This window comes from Saccopteryx leptura, chromosome 1, assembly GCF_036850995.1.
Source record: "Saccopteryx leptura isolate mSacLep1 chromosome 1, mSacLep1_pri_phased_curated, whole genome shotgun sequence".
Taxonomy (NCBI): domain Eukaryota; kingdom Metazoa; phylum Chordata; class Mammalia; order Chiroptera; family Emballonuridae; genus Saccopteryx; species Saccopteryx leptura.
The window spans coordinates 386,004,963-386,021,325 of record NC_089503.1 but is presented as its reverse complement, the minus strand read 5'-3'; the positions used below and the strand labels follow the sequence as shown (position 1 = coordinate 386,021,325).

The window sequence follows — 16,363 nt, the reverse complement described above, 5'->3', positions numbered from 1 at the left end:
CGCACACACTCTGGGTATTCCAGCAAAGCTGGCGGTCTCGGATGGCACTGAGAACCACCGACGTTGATAGGCCCCGTCGTTATCTCCGTCACGGCAATGCAAGCGGATGTTTGACTGACTCCCTCGGATGCTATCATCGCTTTCACTACGTGTACTTGGACAAGGAGGGCAGAAGCTACAGTCACAACATCTAAAACCCTTTAAAGGAGGTGGGGCGGCGGCTGGCAGGGTTGTGCCCTGCGCCCAGTGAACCACCTTCACAGAAAACTGTCTCTGGACAGAACATCCCGGAGGCCCTGCCTGGAGATCCAAAATAGGCGTCACCCCCCACCCCACCCCGGGCCGCTCTCTCCCCCAGAACCTACCTCGTACTCAGATCAGAACATTCAGTGCTCTGCGCCCAGCTTTCCCTGTTCCCACTGGAGGGCAGCCCAAGCCCTTGGCTTGGCCCCTGGATGAGGGCAGGATTCCAGTTTCCTAAATCTGCTCTGTCTCGCTCCTCCTGTCCTGTCCTACCTGTCCTGGGCCCGAGGCCGCTGCCCCGCCCCCCACCTCGGTCTCCAGCGGGGGTTGGGGGGGGTGGGGGGTGAAGGAGGTCCCGCCTGCCCTGGGTTTACCTGCCATGGTCACAGGACCACGCGCTCCCAAAGCGCAGGCCAAAATGCCCCATTTTATTCTACTCTGAATTCCTCGAAGCTGAGTGGCTTGAGCTAATTTGGCAAGACTCCAAGTGCTATTATACTCCAGACCCAGAGACTTGAGGAGTTCAGAGAAACTAGGACAGCGAAGGCCAACAAGGCTGCAGAAGAGGGGTGCGTCTCCATGGCAACCAGCACACACACACACGCGCACACACACACACGCACACCAGAGCCAGCGGGTGGGAGCTCGAGGAAAGGGTGGGTGTGTGCAGACGAGCCGGCCCAGTGCAGTGGCCTGGTCCATGTCCCTGTCCGCCGCCTGGACACTCACCTTTGTACTGCGGGGTGAACCGCTTCATGGCCAGTGGCAGGGACTCGTAGAACCTCTGCTCCTGGGAGACGAGGGGCTTGCACACGGTGTCCTCATCGTACTTCATCACGCTCAGGTGGCCCCCTACCTGGTGCAGGAAGGGCTCCAGCAGCACGCCCATCGCGGCGTCCCTGGCCTCCGTGCTGTCCTGCACGACCATGGCCTGAAGCAGGACGGATCAGCTGAAGGGCGCAAGGCAGGGCTGTCACAGGCTCTCAGCCTTCTCCTTGACCTTTGCCGCTGTCACAGCGTAGCTGTCCTCCCAGCGGCGGGCTGTCGGCAGGGCCCCTGGAAGGCAGAGGAGGGTGGAAATGATGTGAGCCCGCCGGACAGAGCGGTGGGGTCAGCACGTGGAAGCACCCCCAGCCCCCAGCCACCACCCAGGGCGGTGAAACGAGACTGCGAACAGGCACAGACTACTGCTGGAATAATCTGTTACCAGAAACTACTAGCAGCCGTTGGCTCCAGGGGAGCAGCAGGGCAGAGAGGGAGACTTCTCTAAATATACTTTCGGTACCTTTTACACTTAAATATTCCAACTTAAAAAGAAATCAAACAATAGACATAACCATAGGCGTCCAGAGTTCAGAGGGCTGTGTGTTAACTTCTCCTGTCACGCTGCCTGCCTGCCTGCCTTGGGGAACGCTGATCCCAGCCCCAAGAAGAGAGAGAGCAGGGTCCTGGCCGTTGGGCCACTCAGCATCGAGCCAGGGTTTGGGGCGCAGGCACGACTTTTGTATAGCCCAGCTGGGCACCATCGATGTCCACCATGGCTCCACAACATCATCGCTGTGTGACCACGGGAATTTACTAAACCGCTCTTGGCCTCAGTGTTCCCATCTGTGGAATGGGACAGTAATGATGCCTACTTCGCGGAGGTAGGGACCGAATCGGGATAAAGCTGGTGAAGGGATTAGCCAGGTCCCAGAGCTACGGGCTCAGCGAAGGTGATTAATCATGATTATTTCCGGCACTGTTGCCGCTGCGGGTCCCGTTTTCCCAGCAGCTGCGGGTTGCTGGGAAGGCAGGCTGTCTCACTGCTTCCCTGCTCGCAAGGAGAGCGAGGCCTGAGGCACCTTGCTGGGGTCCGGCAGGGACTGGGTCCAGGGCCAGAGGCGGGGGGTAGAGTGGGCTCCCTGGACCCCATCCTCCACCACCTGCCGCTCCCTCTTCCTCCCACAGGGTGTGCTCAGGGAACCCCCCGCCCCGGCAAATGCTGGGACCCTGGGCTGGAAAGGCAGCTCCTAGGGACATCCTGACTTTGTCTCCGGAGAGTGCCGAGGGGACACTCGGAGGGAGGTTCTCCCGGCCATCCTCGTCGTGTCTGAGAGGACATTCTCACAGCGGGGCCCATCTCTGCCGAGTTATTAATACTCTTCTCTGCAGGACTCCCTGCCGTGGCTGTGACCAGGCTGGGCAGCGCTGGGCGCGATGAACCCTCCAAATGACCTTCGGTCCAGACCGGGGGCACGGCCGGCTGGCTCCAGGCATAGCAGTGCCTATCAGTTTGTTCGGGACCCTGGCGCAGAGAGGGTCCTGCCACCTGCGGCCCAGACCTCCGGCACCAGGAAGCGTTGGGATCCTCAGTCTGCTCACTCGCTCCCTCTGGGAGCCTCTGATGCGTGGGCCACGCTCTGCAGGCCACACGGCTACTTCGGGAAACGGAAGGGGCGGCTGTCTGGCTGTTCCCTTGCTTTGCCGGATGCAGGGTGAGGCTCAAGAACTGCCTGCAAGGTGGGCCCGGCTGGGGAGGGTGGGGCTCCTGGCCAGGGCCTTGGGGTGGGGAAGATGGGGTCTGATGGCCGGAGGGCTGTGCCTGAGGCCGCAGCCCAAGCCTTCCCCCAGCCCTGCTCTGCAGCTGCACAGAGGTGAGTCCTCCTGGCACTCTGTTCTGGGAGCCGAGGGAAGAAGTTGGCGGGAGGCATCGGGGCGTGGAGGGAAATCAGAAATCAGCCCAGGGATGAACGAGGCGATGTCCCAGCTGCTTGGCAAACACAGTCCTACTCGCTAATTTGACCGAGGCCGAGGCCGGGAAGAAGAAGAGAAAAAGCAAGGTGTCCCAACACCGCTCCTCGCGCGGCATGCGCCTTCATGTTCACCGTCCTTTGCCGGCTGACCTGTCCCTGGCGAGAGGGAGGCAGAGGCTTTTCTGGTAACCAGAGGGACAGCCAGGTCGTAAAATTCATTTATAGCCACTTCTGGAAGGAGCCCGGGTCCTGTCCGTCACACCGTCCCCCTGCGCGGGCCGGGCACTAACCGGGCCTGGTCCAGCCGAGCCGGGCGGTGTCCCAGAGGACCTCCTGTTCCCGCGCTGGGCGGCCCGCTGCTCTTCTTCCCTCACACCCCCTGCCTCCCTACGGCGCTAGCCCTGAGGACATGGATGGCGCCTCGCATTGGCGCAGCGGGAAGGAAATGGTAACACACGTAGCACTTGACGTGCGCCAAGCAGTAGTCTGGGTGCTTTATGTAGATGAATCCATTAAAGCCTCACAACCACCCTGGGGGGCAGTGTCATTAGCCCATTTTACAGACCAAGAAAACGAGGTGCAGAGCGTTACATGACTTGCCTGTGGGCCTCCAGCTGGCGTGCGGAGAGCACTGGCCCCAGATGACTCTTACCCGCCATGCTGCGGGGAGGCCAAGAGCTTGTTCATCTATTTTGAAAGTCAGGAATTGGAGCCTCAGGGAGGCTGGGACTTGACTGAAGTCACCTGGAAGTCGCTGGCTGTGCCGGGCAGGACCCAGTGTTCCTTGTCCATAGCCCTGGTCTCTCATACACGGATGACAGTAAAGGCATGTCCTAGCGGTGGGTGGGTTCCATAGCACAGAATCCATCAGGAGGGGTCGTCCATCTCGAGCTGGCCTTGCTATCAACCTTCCCGGGGCCTGCTGGCTGGCTGGCGTCAACCAGACTCGAGAGGCACGGCCAGTCCCGGACCCTCTCAGGAGCTCTGGCGGGACCTTCTCAGAGGGTCACCCCGGCCCGCCCGTAGCGCAGCCCCACAAACCCCCCTGCCCTAAGCTGCAGGCAGGGTAGTCGCCCTTGTACTCTTTAGAGAGCTCGGCGGCTGGGGAAACTGAGGCACGCTCCCTTGAGGGTCATCTGAAGGGGCAGATTGGGTGACATCTCCTCAGACTCCCCGCGCTCCTGAGCCGTGTCCTGCGGCCGGACAGGCTGGTGGGAGGGGGCGGAGGGAGGGCGGCTGGGCAGAGGCATCAGCCCCCGAAGCACGTGCCTGAGCGTGGCAGGTGGGCTCTGCTGCTGCTTGGCGAGGCAGCCTGTGCCCACCCATGTCACCCTCCTAGGGCACTGGTCTAAGGCTGACCCTGGACTCCCAGGCCAGTTTGAGGTTCCCACCGGTCTGTGCACAGCCTCCCACCCCAGGGGACAGAGCCGGGGAAGGCCGTCCCCCTTCCGTGCCTCCCTGGGCAACCTGCTTCAGTAATTCACCTGGACAGACCTTTCCCGGCCCAGACCACCCTTGGCCACCTGCAAGTGCCCGTCGTTGGCATGGGCCGGGGCCTTTGCTGCCTCTGAGCCCCGGGTCTGTTCCTAGCAGCGCTGTTCCCGCTGTTCCCAGCAGCTTGCCGAGGCCCCTGAGACGCCCTGGGTGACGCCGCCGAGCCTGGCTTCCCAGCCACTGCCACAGGCTTGTCACGGTGCTCGGATGACAAAGGGCGCAGCACGCCTTTGTGGAGGCCTCTTCCCAAGCGTCTCCACCTCCAGGTTTGTCACTGCGTGGGGGGTTCTCAGGACTGGCTCTGCCTGTGAGCTGGGGAGGCTGGGGAGGCAGCTGCCCCAGACGGGACCTCACCCCCCCCCCCGACACACTTGCTGAATACCCAGGGCTCCCTTTAGTGCTTTGAAGGGAGACTCACGTCCCCGAGTCCAGCCCACGCCTCCTCCCACAGCCCCACAGCCTGGACCCGGCGCCTAGCAGCCTTCCTGGTGGCCCCTGGGAAGGAACTACAGGGAGTTAGGATGAGGCAGGGAGGGAGGGAGGGAGGGAGGGGAGAGGCGAGATGCCCCCGCCAGAGAGCTCAGCTTACAGTCCCCCGCTTCCAGGAGGAGTGGACACATGGCCCCAGGTCCGTGTTCTCCTGCCCTGTCCCTGGGTTATGTCCTGAATAATGTAACTCTGGGCCTCACTCAGCAGGAGATTCAGGGCTGATTTCTCCGATGGGACCCTGCCATCGAGCTGGTTGTTAAGGGGCCCCGGGCTGTCTGTGTCCGCAGCGCCCCGCGGACCCTGCGTGACAGCCAGCCTGCCACCGGCTGCTAGACCCTCCCAGCCTGAAAAGGAGGGTCGTGGAGACAGAGGGCCTGCAGTTGTGTTTGGCTGGCCGAGCGGGGACAGATGACAGTGCCAGGGATGCCAGACACAATGACAGATGCCACCCATCACACTCAGGTGGGTGAGGGCACCGCGGCCCATCACGACCAGCTGGCACATTGTCTTCCTGAGAGCCAGTGTGTATATAACCCCCACCCACATGCCAATCCAGAGCTTGTTAAAAATCACAGAAGGTTTTTCTCTCTATTTCCCACTCGCCACTCCCATTTGAGGGAAGCCGGCAGGCGACACCACAAATCAGACTTGTCAGGGTTTAAGCTTGGACTGAATTAGTCACGAAGTATATCTTATCAAAGCCTGTCAGTTCTGGAAGCAAGCTGGCCGACTGTGGTCATGGTCGGGGCTGCCCACAATGTCCTGGTGCTCCCGGCGGGACCAGGGACGACTGTACTTTGTCCGTCCTGTGAGGGTAAGTGTGGTGACTGGTCACCGCCGGTGGGAGCGTTCAGAACAGGCAGATCCTACGTTCTCCTGGCTCCCCGGGCGACTGTGCGTGCTGGGTACGCGTAGCCTGGCAGAGAGAACGCAGTTCCTGTCATACCAGGCCACTGGGGTTTTTTTGGTTTGTTTGTTTGTTTTTGTAGTTTTCTGAAGCTGGAAACAGGGAGAGACAGACAGACTCCCACATGCGCCCGACCGGGATCCACCCGGTACGCCCACCAGGGGCGACGCTCTGCCCCTCCGGGCGTCGCTCTGTTGAGACCAGAGCCACTCTAGTGCCTGGGGCAGAAACCAAGGAGCCATCCCCAGTGCCCGGCCATCTTTGCTCCAGTGGAGCCTCGGCTGCGGGAGGGAAAGAGAGAGACAGAGTGGAAGGAGAGGGGGAGGGGTAGAGAAGCAGATGGGCGCCTCTCCTGTGTGCCCTGGCCGGGAATCGAACCCGGAACTTCTGCACGCCAGGCCGACGCTCTACCACTGAGCCAACCGGCCAGGGCGCCACTGGGATTTTTGAGGGACGGGGTGGTCACAGCCAGGTACCCAAGGTGGATACCTTAAGTGGGAGGCAACCTTGCTTCAGTCTGACACTCGCATATTTCGTTGCACAAAGATATCTGTCCAATATTACCCGCTGCTACTGAGCACCTGTGCAGACCACCGGCTTGGTGGCCAGCATCTGTGTTTCCCAAGACAGTCCTCCTCAGATGGAGAAGGGCAAGGGTGGGGCGCCTCCCGGGGACCAGAGCTCTTGCCCCGGAGCTGGGGTTGTTTCGGCCTCCTGTGCGGTCTGCACCACAGTGCAGTCTTCCTCTGGGTCCTGAGACCCAAGTCAGGCTCTCACGCCAGGGTCTTATCCTGGGGCCCTCTCCACGGGGCGTGCCTCGGAGGCCTTTATCAGAAATGGGAACCTTGCAAGAGCTTGCCTAGCTGGGCGGCGAGGGCGCCACAGCCCGAGGCTAGCATGCCGCCTCTGCCGGACCCACCCAGGCGCGGGGCGGTTGGTTCCCAGCGCCCAGGGAGAAGGGCGCCCCCAGCGGTCCATGGAGCCCTCACCCAGACCCACACCAGCGCCGCCGCCGGCCTTCTCTGCAGACTTGTAACGTTAACACCCGCGGAGCGCGCTCCCTCGGTTTCTCAAGTGTCTGCAAACGCTTGGGTAATTACTGAGATACAAATTCATTTAAAGGCATTATTGCGTTCCTAGTAGTTTTTATCATCATCTATTTTCTCAATCAACAGATACTAAAAGTATAACGAGTGTCGCAGGGGGACTCGTAGGAAAAAATACTGTTGAATGGGGACTCGCTGGAGAGGTTGGGAGATCTGGCTGTCTGTCGCTGAGATGGCAGGGGTGCGGAGGGGTCCGGAAGGGGGTCTGCGGTCGGGAGGGGCGTGGCCTGGCCTGGGGGAGCAGGAGGAGGGGCTGCTTTGGGGGCGTGGGTGTGCAGGGAGCCATGGGGAGGTGGGTGGGCTGTGTGGGGGGAGGTGGGTGGGCTGTGTGGGGGGAGGTGGTGGGTGGGCTGTGTGGGGGGAGGTGGTGGGTGGGCTGTGTGGGGGGAGGTGGTGGGTGGGCTGTGTGGGGGGAGGTGGTGGGTGGGCTGTGTGGGGGGAGGGAGGCGGGATGCCGCGTGGCCTGCCCCAGTTTCCTGCCGTCCACGCTGTGCTGGGCATGGGCGTGGAGGGGACAGAAAGGGCTCACGGTAGAGAGGGAGGCATCGCCTTAGTCACGGGGTGTGACAGCCTTCAGGACCGCCTCCCAATAAATCCAGGGTGGGGAGGGGGCGTCGGGGGGCGGGGATAACGAAGAAAGAGCTTGTTGCGGAAGAAGACAGAGGGGTAAACCGTGTCAGGCTGCGGCCTGCGCGCTCATGTCTGCGCTCAGCCCCTCGAGGAGCCAGAGGTCTGGTACACGGACCAATTCAATGTCTTCGTAACGCTCAAGGGAGCATTTTTTAATCTCTTCGAGATGAGAGGACCCGAAAACCATTTAAAGCCACTTAGGTCGTAACGGGCGGGACTCGGGTGTTTCTTCTGCGGCGGAGGGGTGTATATCATCTGGGGCCCGTCCGGGCTGGGGACAGCACAGGGTTATTTTCCGGAGGGGGAATAAAAAATCATGTGTTAAAGTCCATTTCTAAAAATGAATCAAGGGCTGTAGGCCCGTGTGTCCTCCGTCTGCACGGCCCCCCGGCCCGCTGGGATCAATACTGAGCTCTGGGGGACGCGCACGTCGCCTCCCAGCGTGGCTGAATTATGCGGCTTGGCGGCACCCGCCCCCTGGGAGGCTCGGGCTCCCGGGCCGCAGAGCAATACTTCACATTCCTCCGTTGCAGCAACTTATTTCGAGGCTGATTTTATCCTTTGAGAGAAGATTCCCCCCCCCTCCCCTTTTTCTCTTAACATTTAAAAACCTCCCAGCGTTCCTCCAGCTTGAGGACCAAATGCGATTTTAATACAGCGATGATTAGTTTAGGAGCCCTCCAGCCGCTGACAAATGCCCTCGGCGGCTGGGCAACGTTCCGAGGCTGCTGACAGGGCAGAGACGCATGGGGCCAAGATGGCTCAAGCCCAGCCGCTGGGGGGGCCACTGGAAGGGCGGCTCTGGGGGAGGCAGAGGCTGGGGGCGAGGGGCTGCGCCCTCCCCGGGGTCCTAACATATCCCGACCTCATGACAGCGCCCTGGGGCCTCGGGCACCCTGGGCAAGGCCAGCAACCGTTCGGCCAGCTCCTGTGAGGCACAGCGCCGTGAAGCTGCACCCAGGATCTCGATGTTGCCCAACACAGACCTGCACGTTTCCCAGCCTCGGACGACCCTCCTCCACGTCTCCCACCCTCTCTCAGGGATACGGCCAGCCACCTGCCTGGCGGAAGAGACTTACGAGCCAGGGATATATAGGTCTGGCCCGTGGTTAGCATGGCAACGTTCTGGCTGCAGGAAGAAACCCTTTTTTTTAAGATCAGAGCACAACAGCGGGACGGGGCAAGTGTGTGTGTGCACGCGAGAGTGTAGATGAGCGGGTGGGTGCATGCGTGTGAGCGTGTGGTCATGGTTCCTCATGCCACAGAGCTGGACGAGCCAACTGAGGAGCGAGTGAGCAAGTCCCCCCAGCAGAGGGCAGCAGCGGACGCGTAGGACCGCCCCACGGGAGGGAGTCACTATGGCCAAAACCTACAGCCAGCAGGCCTCCTGGCAGGCCACTGAGGATGCATACCTGCACGGCCCGGGGTTTGCCAGGCCTGTCCTCAGACAGCCCAGACGGAGAGGCAGCCCTGGTTCCCAGACGACTGTTTTTAGCTCAGAACTCATCACCGAGATTGATCACCCCATGTTCCCTTCTTGCCACCCCCCTGCTTTTTCCTAAAGATGGTCTGGCTGGGGCAGCTTCCTGCCCTGGACGAGACGTGGATTCTGAGAAGTGGGGTATGTGGCTGGATTCGTGGGGGAGGGACACCCCCAAACCAGGGACAGGGCTCGACAGGGAGGGAGGCGGTGGGATGAAGGTGGTCTTCAGCGACGGGTCCCTCCTGGGGCGGGCGGACCCCACGGCGGGAGGGGGAAGGGTAACTGGCACGAGGTAAGGGGCTGCCAGTGCCATGCTGGGTGTGCGGGGCCCCCCTGTCCCTCCCTTCCGCCCCCACCTCCAGCCACTGCCCCGAACACCCCCACGTGTCCGTGCTCAGTGCGGTAACGCTGGCCGCTGTTCCTGTGACTGCAGACCAACCAGACAGGGCCCACGCGGACTTCCGCCTGGGGAGGATTTGTTCACGCGCCCTGCTCAGAGCAGGGGAAAGCGGGCAGCCGCTGTCCTGCCACCCCCAGGATGCCCCGGCAGGAGGACAGGGCGGGTCCCAGGGGCCACAGGCCCATTGCAGGAGTTTCTCAGACACCTGATGAGGACCTGGCCCTGGGGCAGCACAGCGGGTCAGGGGAGCAGGAGACTCGGCTCTGCCCCAGACTCCCTGTCCATTCCCTCCGGGCCTCAGTTTCCCTATCGGTACTGAGAGGGTCTAAGTCAGCCATGTTCTTACCCTCCTGTGGGACTAGCCCTTCAACTCAGTGAGCCAATGTGGTGGAAAAATCAGGGTGGGGGTGGGGAGGCGTTGGTGGAGATTCTACCAAGTGGAAAGAGATTTGGAAGGAATCTGACCACTTACACCTTGACTGGATCCTGGTCTAAGCAAAGCATTAAAAAAACATTTAGTGGGGCCTGACCAGGCAGTGGCCCAGCGGAGAGAGTGTCGGCCTGGGACGCAGGGGACCCCGTTTGGAAACCCTGAGGTCACTGGCTTGAGTGCAGATTATCTGGCTTGAGTGCAGGCTCATCTGGCTTGAGCACAGGGTTGCCGGCTTGAACATGGGATCATGGACATGTCCCCATGGTAACTGGTTTGAGCCCAAAAGTTGTTGGCTTGAAGCCCAAAGTCACTGGCTCGAGCCCAAAGTTGCTGGCTTGAGCAAGGGGTCACTTGCTCTGCTGGAGCCCCCCGGTCAAGGCACTTATGTAAAAGCAATCAATGAACAACTAAGGTGCCGCAACTATGAATTGATGCTTCTCATCTCTCTCCCTCTCTGTCTGTCTGTCCCTGTCTCTGTCTGTCTCTGTCTCTTGCTAAAAATGAATAAACAAAAGCATTTAGAGAGCAATTGAGACAACCTGAATATGGCCAAGATCTAGACATTCCCGGGGAGTTGTTACTTTTGTTAGTGGAATAGTGGAATTAGGGTGAGGTAAGAGCCTACTTTGGGTGGGTGGGGAGTGGGATGCCTCAGTGTAGCTGATAGAGCAAACACGGCAACTCAAACAACTGTTTAAACCCAGAGCCTGGATATGCAAGTGCTGTTTCTATCACTCCCTCTACTTTCTCCTGTGGGCTTATCATTTTTCATGGCAAAAGGGTTAAAAACAAACCAGTAGCTTTTAAAAACTCCGTAGAAGCCCAGGTCTTGCCCGCTGGGATTCTGAATCCCCAGGGCAGGGGCCCGGCACGAATGATTTTAGGTCCCCAGGTGTCCTGAGGACCCACGCAGACTCAAGTTCAGGTCTCAGGTTCACGGGAGAGCCCAGAAGAAGGGGACCCACAGGAAGGGGTCCCCAAAGACTCCGCCACTGCCCAGGGCAGGGGCTCTTGGTGGTGCCACGTCTCTGAGTCCCCATGGCCCTCCTTGCACCCTGCTCCGTGGCTGACACCCTGCGCCCGGGCCCCAGGCCACTGCCACAGGCGCTGATGTCATGCCAGCACTGGTGGAAGGGAGAGGCTGCTAGGACAGGACATGCTGGGGACAGAACATTCCCGGGCTCAGGAGGTGGTGTCCTTTTCCCCTGGGACAGCTGTCTCCGTGAAGGGTTAACCCGGAGTGGCCTGAATCATGGACTCCCAGCCCTGCACCTGCCCGGGGAACTTCCTCTGTGGTCCCAGCTCAGACCGGGAAGAACACTGTGTCTTCTTCCCACGGGGGCCGCAGGACGGAGCGGGTTGGAATTCCGCACGGGGAGGCGGAAAGGGGTGGGAGAGAAGCAGACGACGGAATGTCTGTGTCGCCGAACCATTGCAACTCGCCCCCGCACGTGCGCAGACAGACGCACGGACACTCTGGCGCCTCCACCGGCAGACGCTTCCTCAGCCCTGGCTGGCGATGCGGCCGGCCCCTCAGACCCCGGGGCGCCATCGAGGGTCCAGCAAGCCCATCCCCGTCGCTACCCCGCCCCCCCGGGGGCAGCACTCACCAGGGCTCCTTCTTGCGGTGTGGTGGGGGGTGCGTAGGAGGAAGGGTCCCGCGGGAAGTGACCTTCCGTCTCAGTGTCTACTGACTGCAGGCTTCGGACAAAGTCCTCCACAGGGCCCCAGGGTGGAGACGTGGCTGTCCACTGCAACACTGGCGGCGAGTCTGCCCAGAGGGCCAGTCTATAGTGGCCCCGGGGTGGGGGGGAGGGCGGGGGTCACCTGACCCTGGGGAAGGGCTGGCAGGGCCTGGCATGCCCAGCTGTCGCTGGTATTTGCTGCCCTGGGAGGAAGAGGAGGGTGTGGGCCCAGAGGGGACAGTTCTGCTCCGCTGCCTGGATGGGTGTCAGGCCTTGGCAACAGAGGGCGCGTTGCCCAAGGCCTTGGGTTATTTTTTGATCCCTTGTACGTGGAGTAAAGCTAGGGTGGGGGCCATCTTCTCCCCTCCCCCAGTCTCCCTGCCCCCACCCCATTCCCTACAACCTCACTGTCTGTTTCTCCTGAGCTGTGGCCGCCCACCCCAGCCGGAGAAGGAAAGTCGGGCAGCAGTCGGTCATCCTGAAGACGGGCCAGCCCAGGGGCCCGCCGGGCGGTGCCTGTTGTCAGGGGACTGCAGCTGCGGGCTGGTGGGTCGGCGAGGGTGCTCAGCAAGTCAAAGGGGGATTCCAGTGTGTGGGAGGGAGACCGTGGGGCTTAGGGGGGCCTCCCTCACCTGCGTGGGGAGTAAGCAAGAAAGGCATCCTGGAGGAAGTGGCAAAGGAGACCTGAAGGAAAATAGGGGCCTTCATGTTGCGTTTGAGGGAGGATGAAAAGAGTGGTCCAGGTAAGGAAAGAGCCTGCAGAGACCCAGAGGCGGTGAGGGGGCGCGAGGAGGCAGAGCAAGGAGTGGGGAGCGGTGACAGGTGACACTGGGGGGAGGCGGGCCCCCCAGAACTCCCCTCGGCCTCTCCGGAGGACCTGAAGGGCTTCCCGCCGGGGTGGGCCAGCGCAGGTTTGTTTCAGAGCCCCCTCTGTTCTGAGGAGAGCGGACTGGGGGTGCACAGGTCAAAGGCGGCCGGGCAGCTGCTGACCTCCAGGCGGCTCTGGCTGGAGAGGGAGAGAGGACAGCGGGGTGGAAGGGAGGCTTTGAGGAGTCAGCCTTGGTTCGGCCTGGTGACAGGTGCACAGGGGGGGTGGAGGCGAGGCAGAGGACGGGGGTTTGTCACAGAGAATGGGTTCAGGTCCGAGCGGCCCTGGACCTGCCCTCCAGGACACTCAAGCTACCCGGGACCCATGGCTGTGGTTCCCTTGGGCACCGGGTGTCACACTGGCCTGGGACCTAGTTGTCCCTTCTTGGGTTTCTCTGTGTGGGGGCTTGGGACTGAGCCACACCCTGTGTCCTTGCTTTCTCTAGGGTCCCCATTCTTCCCCATCTGCTGGTCCCACAGGTCCTCTCCGCCCCTGCGCACTCAGGGTGCCCGCGTCCGCCGCGGGCCTGGCACAGCGCAAGCTGCCCACATGCCCCGCAGGTGCCTCAGCAGCGAAGTCGAAGGTGTCCCGGGACGGCCACAGCAAGTCTGGGGCGTCCTCCCGCGGGCCTGGCACAGCGCAAGCTGCCCACATGCCCCGCAGGTGCCTCAGCAGCGAAGTCGAAGGTGTCCCGGGACGGCCACAGCAAGTCTGGGGCGCCCTCCCGCGGGCCTGGCACAGCGCAAGCTGCCCACATGCCCCGCAGGTGCCTCAGCAGCGAAGTCGAAGGTGTCCCGGGACGGCCACAGCAAATCTGGGGGCGCCCGCCCGCCCGCCTGCCCAGCCGCCCTTCTCGTGACAGACATCCTGTCCCATCCCCACCTCAGGTGCCCCCCATACCCGGACAGCGCCCAGCCTGCAGGCTCGACGGTCCCGAGTGTCCCGAGGCTGGCCTGGCTGAGAGTGGGTTGAGGATCCCACGCCTGCCCCACTTCTCACTCCCCTGCCTGGGGAGCTGATCGCATTTCACCAGGGAAGAGGCAGAAGCCAGGCTGCCCCGGGAGCCCCCTGCCTGCCGGGCCCCTCACACGGGGGTCCAGTTATCATCTGGCCCTGGGAGAGAAGGCGTGACCCCCTTTGGTCCAGCCCTCGCCCACCTCCCCCTTCCCACCCGGCTGGCGAAGTCGCTGCTGTCCCTGGAGCCCAAGACCCTCCACTGCGCTGAGCCAGCAGGTCCTTAGGGGACGCAGAGGGGACGGCCCCCCACGTGAGCCGGGTGAACTCAGCGTGAGTGACCCAGCGCGTCAGGAGGGCCGGTCCACGTGCCAGTACCCGGTTCCCGTTCCCGTTCTGTTGTTGTGACGAGCAAGATTCCGTGCCGGCTTCTTATTTATTCACCCACTTATTGAACAACAGTTTGGAGCCCCTAACCCGTGAGCTGAGGCCCACGGCAGTAAACAGAACACGCAGGCCCCACTGCCACGGGGCTGGTGACCTGGCCTTTCCTGTTACGCAACCAAATAGGCGCTTTATTTCTGTTTCCCGGCTGTGGCCAACTTCCCTCCACGGTCATTTTCCGAAGCTCAGCTTCGTCCGCAGGAGGCCTGCTGCTAAGCCTCTTTCCACAACCGCGTCCGCCCCGTGGCGACTCCCGCCCGCCCGGGGCCTGGCCGGCTGCCCCTCTACCAGGAAATCAGCCCCGAGCAGCTTGGCTCTGCCGTGGACGGAGCGTTTCGGGCCCACTCTCAGACGCTGCCCCTTGGAGGCGGACAGTAACTGGGGCTCATGAGCACAGGCCGGCTGCTTGGGGGGAAGGGATGGGCTCGTCCCCCGGGGGGGCCCTTTGTCTCTCCCACCCCAGCCCGACTGACCACCTGGGACCTTCTCCCTTCTCTGCTGCCCTCTCTGGAAGTCCCTGCATCATGACATTTGCCCTGTGAGTTACGTGTCCCAAACTGGACCCCTCTTTTCATCCCCGCAGCCGCCGCCCTGGCCCGCCCCCTCCATCTCCCGAACGGATGACCCCTCACGGTGTCCTCGCTCCTCCTCACGCCCCTGCTCCTACAACCCATCCTCCCAGAGTGAGGTTTTGAAGTGATTCAGGCCACATCACTTACCTGCTTAATACTCTCCCGTGGCTCCTCGTCCTGAGAACACACTCCCAAGCCCCGCCCAGCGCTGCTTTGCCCACCCCCTCAGCTCCATCTCACAGGTGTCTGTCCCCTTGCCTCTGGTCCAGCCACACTGTGCACAAGGCCTTTTCACTTGCTGTCCCTTCTGCCTGGGATGCCTTACCGTCACCTCTCCCTCTAGCTGACTCCCCTTCACACCTTTTGGATGTCAGCTCAAGCATCACCTCCTCCAAGAAGCCCTCCTTGATCGCCCTGACACGTCTGCCCCCAGCACCTTTCTTGAGAAGCACTTATCCCAGACCCCGCTGCAGTTTTCCTGTGCTATTATTTGCTCCTTGCATGGTTCCCTTCTTCAAGGACAGTAACCTGGCTTATTTTGCTCCACACCATGTCCCAAGCACATGGCACACTGCCAGCCTCCCAGGACCTGTTTGGTGACTGAACAAATGCGTGAACGCATCCTGGATTTCTGGCTTCCCCTCCCATCCCCCCCACGCCGTGGCTTTGGCAACCGGGGATGTGTGTGACGTCAGGAGCTGAGCCACCCACAGCTGGGGCCCTGGGGGTTTCCTGCCCTCTCCTTGGCCCCTGGCACGGACACCTTGCTCTGACTGCCTGTGAAACCTTTCTTAGCAGCCCCCCCCCATCCCATCTGCCCTTATGACCCAGTTTTCCCTCTCTAGAGACAACAAGCCTCCCTGTTCCAGCACATGTTGTCACTCCCATCCCTCGGTGTAAACAACGCCACTGCCATGATTCCGCTGACCTGCCCAGATCCCAGCAAGAGCCCCTCCTCCCCTCCTCCCCTCCTCCCCTCCTCCCCTCCTGCACCCCAGCTGGGCACACTGCCCCCATCCTGCTCCACGTCCCCCGCCCCGGCCGTGGGAGGGCCTCCGAGACAAGCGTGAGGATGTCCCCATCCGCCACCCCTGCCCTCAGGTGGCGAAGCACACAGGTAAAACGCACTCCGTGGTGTGATGCCCCTCGAGTCTTCATCCCCTCCGTTTCCTGCCTGTTCCTGATTTCCTCTGCTGTCCCGGCTGTTTCTGTCTCTGGTTTTCCTTTCTCTCACTTTCCCGTGGCCTTTTCTGTCTTTGCTGATACTTCTTGTTCTCGTTCTGCTGTGTCCAGCCATGTGTGAGTGTGCATGCATGTGAGTGTGCATGTGTGCGAGTGTGTGTGGGAAGTATGAGTGAGCTTGTGTGTGAATATGCATGTGTGCATGCATGTGAGTGTGCATGTGTGCGAGTGTGTGTGGGAAGTTTGAGTGAGCTTGTGTGTGAATATGCATGTGTGCGTGTGTGTGAGTGTGCATGCACATGAGTGTGTATGTGTAAGTGCATGTGTGTGAGCACACGTGTACATGTGGGTGTGAGTGCGTGCACATGAATGTGTATGTGTAAGTGTGCATGTGTGTGAGCATACATGTACATGTGGGTGCGAGTATGCATGCATACGAGTACACGTGTGTGTAAGTGTGAGCATGTGTGCAAATGTGTTTGCATATGAGCATGCATGTATGCACAGAGTGCACATATGGGTGTGAGTGTGCATGCAAGTGCTCTTCCTTGGAACGCCAGGACGCAGTGCAAGCCGAGGGAGGTCACTGTCCAGCCGCTCCCAGTCAGAGCAGGCTGGCAGCCAGGGCGGACGGCTCCCCCAGCCCTCGGCTGTGCCAGCCTGCCCCAGCCCGGGTCCCTGGCCCCACCAGGGAACTTCTCACCTGGATGCTGTCCAGGGTGTGACTGGGCTTCTGCT

General features: G+C 61.4%; 1 protein-coding gene across 3 annotated transcripts in view; it reads right to left on the bottom strand.

Moving 5' to 3' along the window:
- IP6K3 (inositol hexakisphosphate kinase 3) overlaps positions 1-16,363 on the bottom strand; it is a 27,602-nt gene extending 11,239 nt beyond the window's left edge. Inside the window, exons 1-4 of one of the 3 annotated variants that reach the window (XM_066359633.1) lie at positions 13,374-15,012; positions 12,460-12,611; positions 11,531-12,289; positions 973-1,299 (exon numbers count right to left, since the gene is read on the bottom strand). In XM_066359633.1, coding sequence (XP_066215730.1) covers positions 973-1,171 — 199 coding nt within the window. In that variant the 5' untranslated portion in view covers positions 1,172-1,299; positions 11,531-12,289; positions 12,460-12,611; positions 13,374-15,012. Of the gene's footprint in view, positions 1-972; positions 1,300-11,530; positions 12,612-13,373; positions 15,013-16,328 lie in introns of those variants that run through there. The other 2 variants (XM_066359631.1, XM_066359632.1) reach the window with 2 other exon arrangements.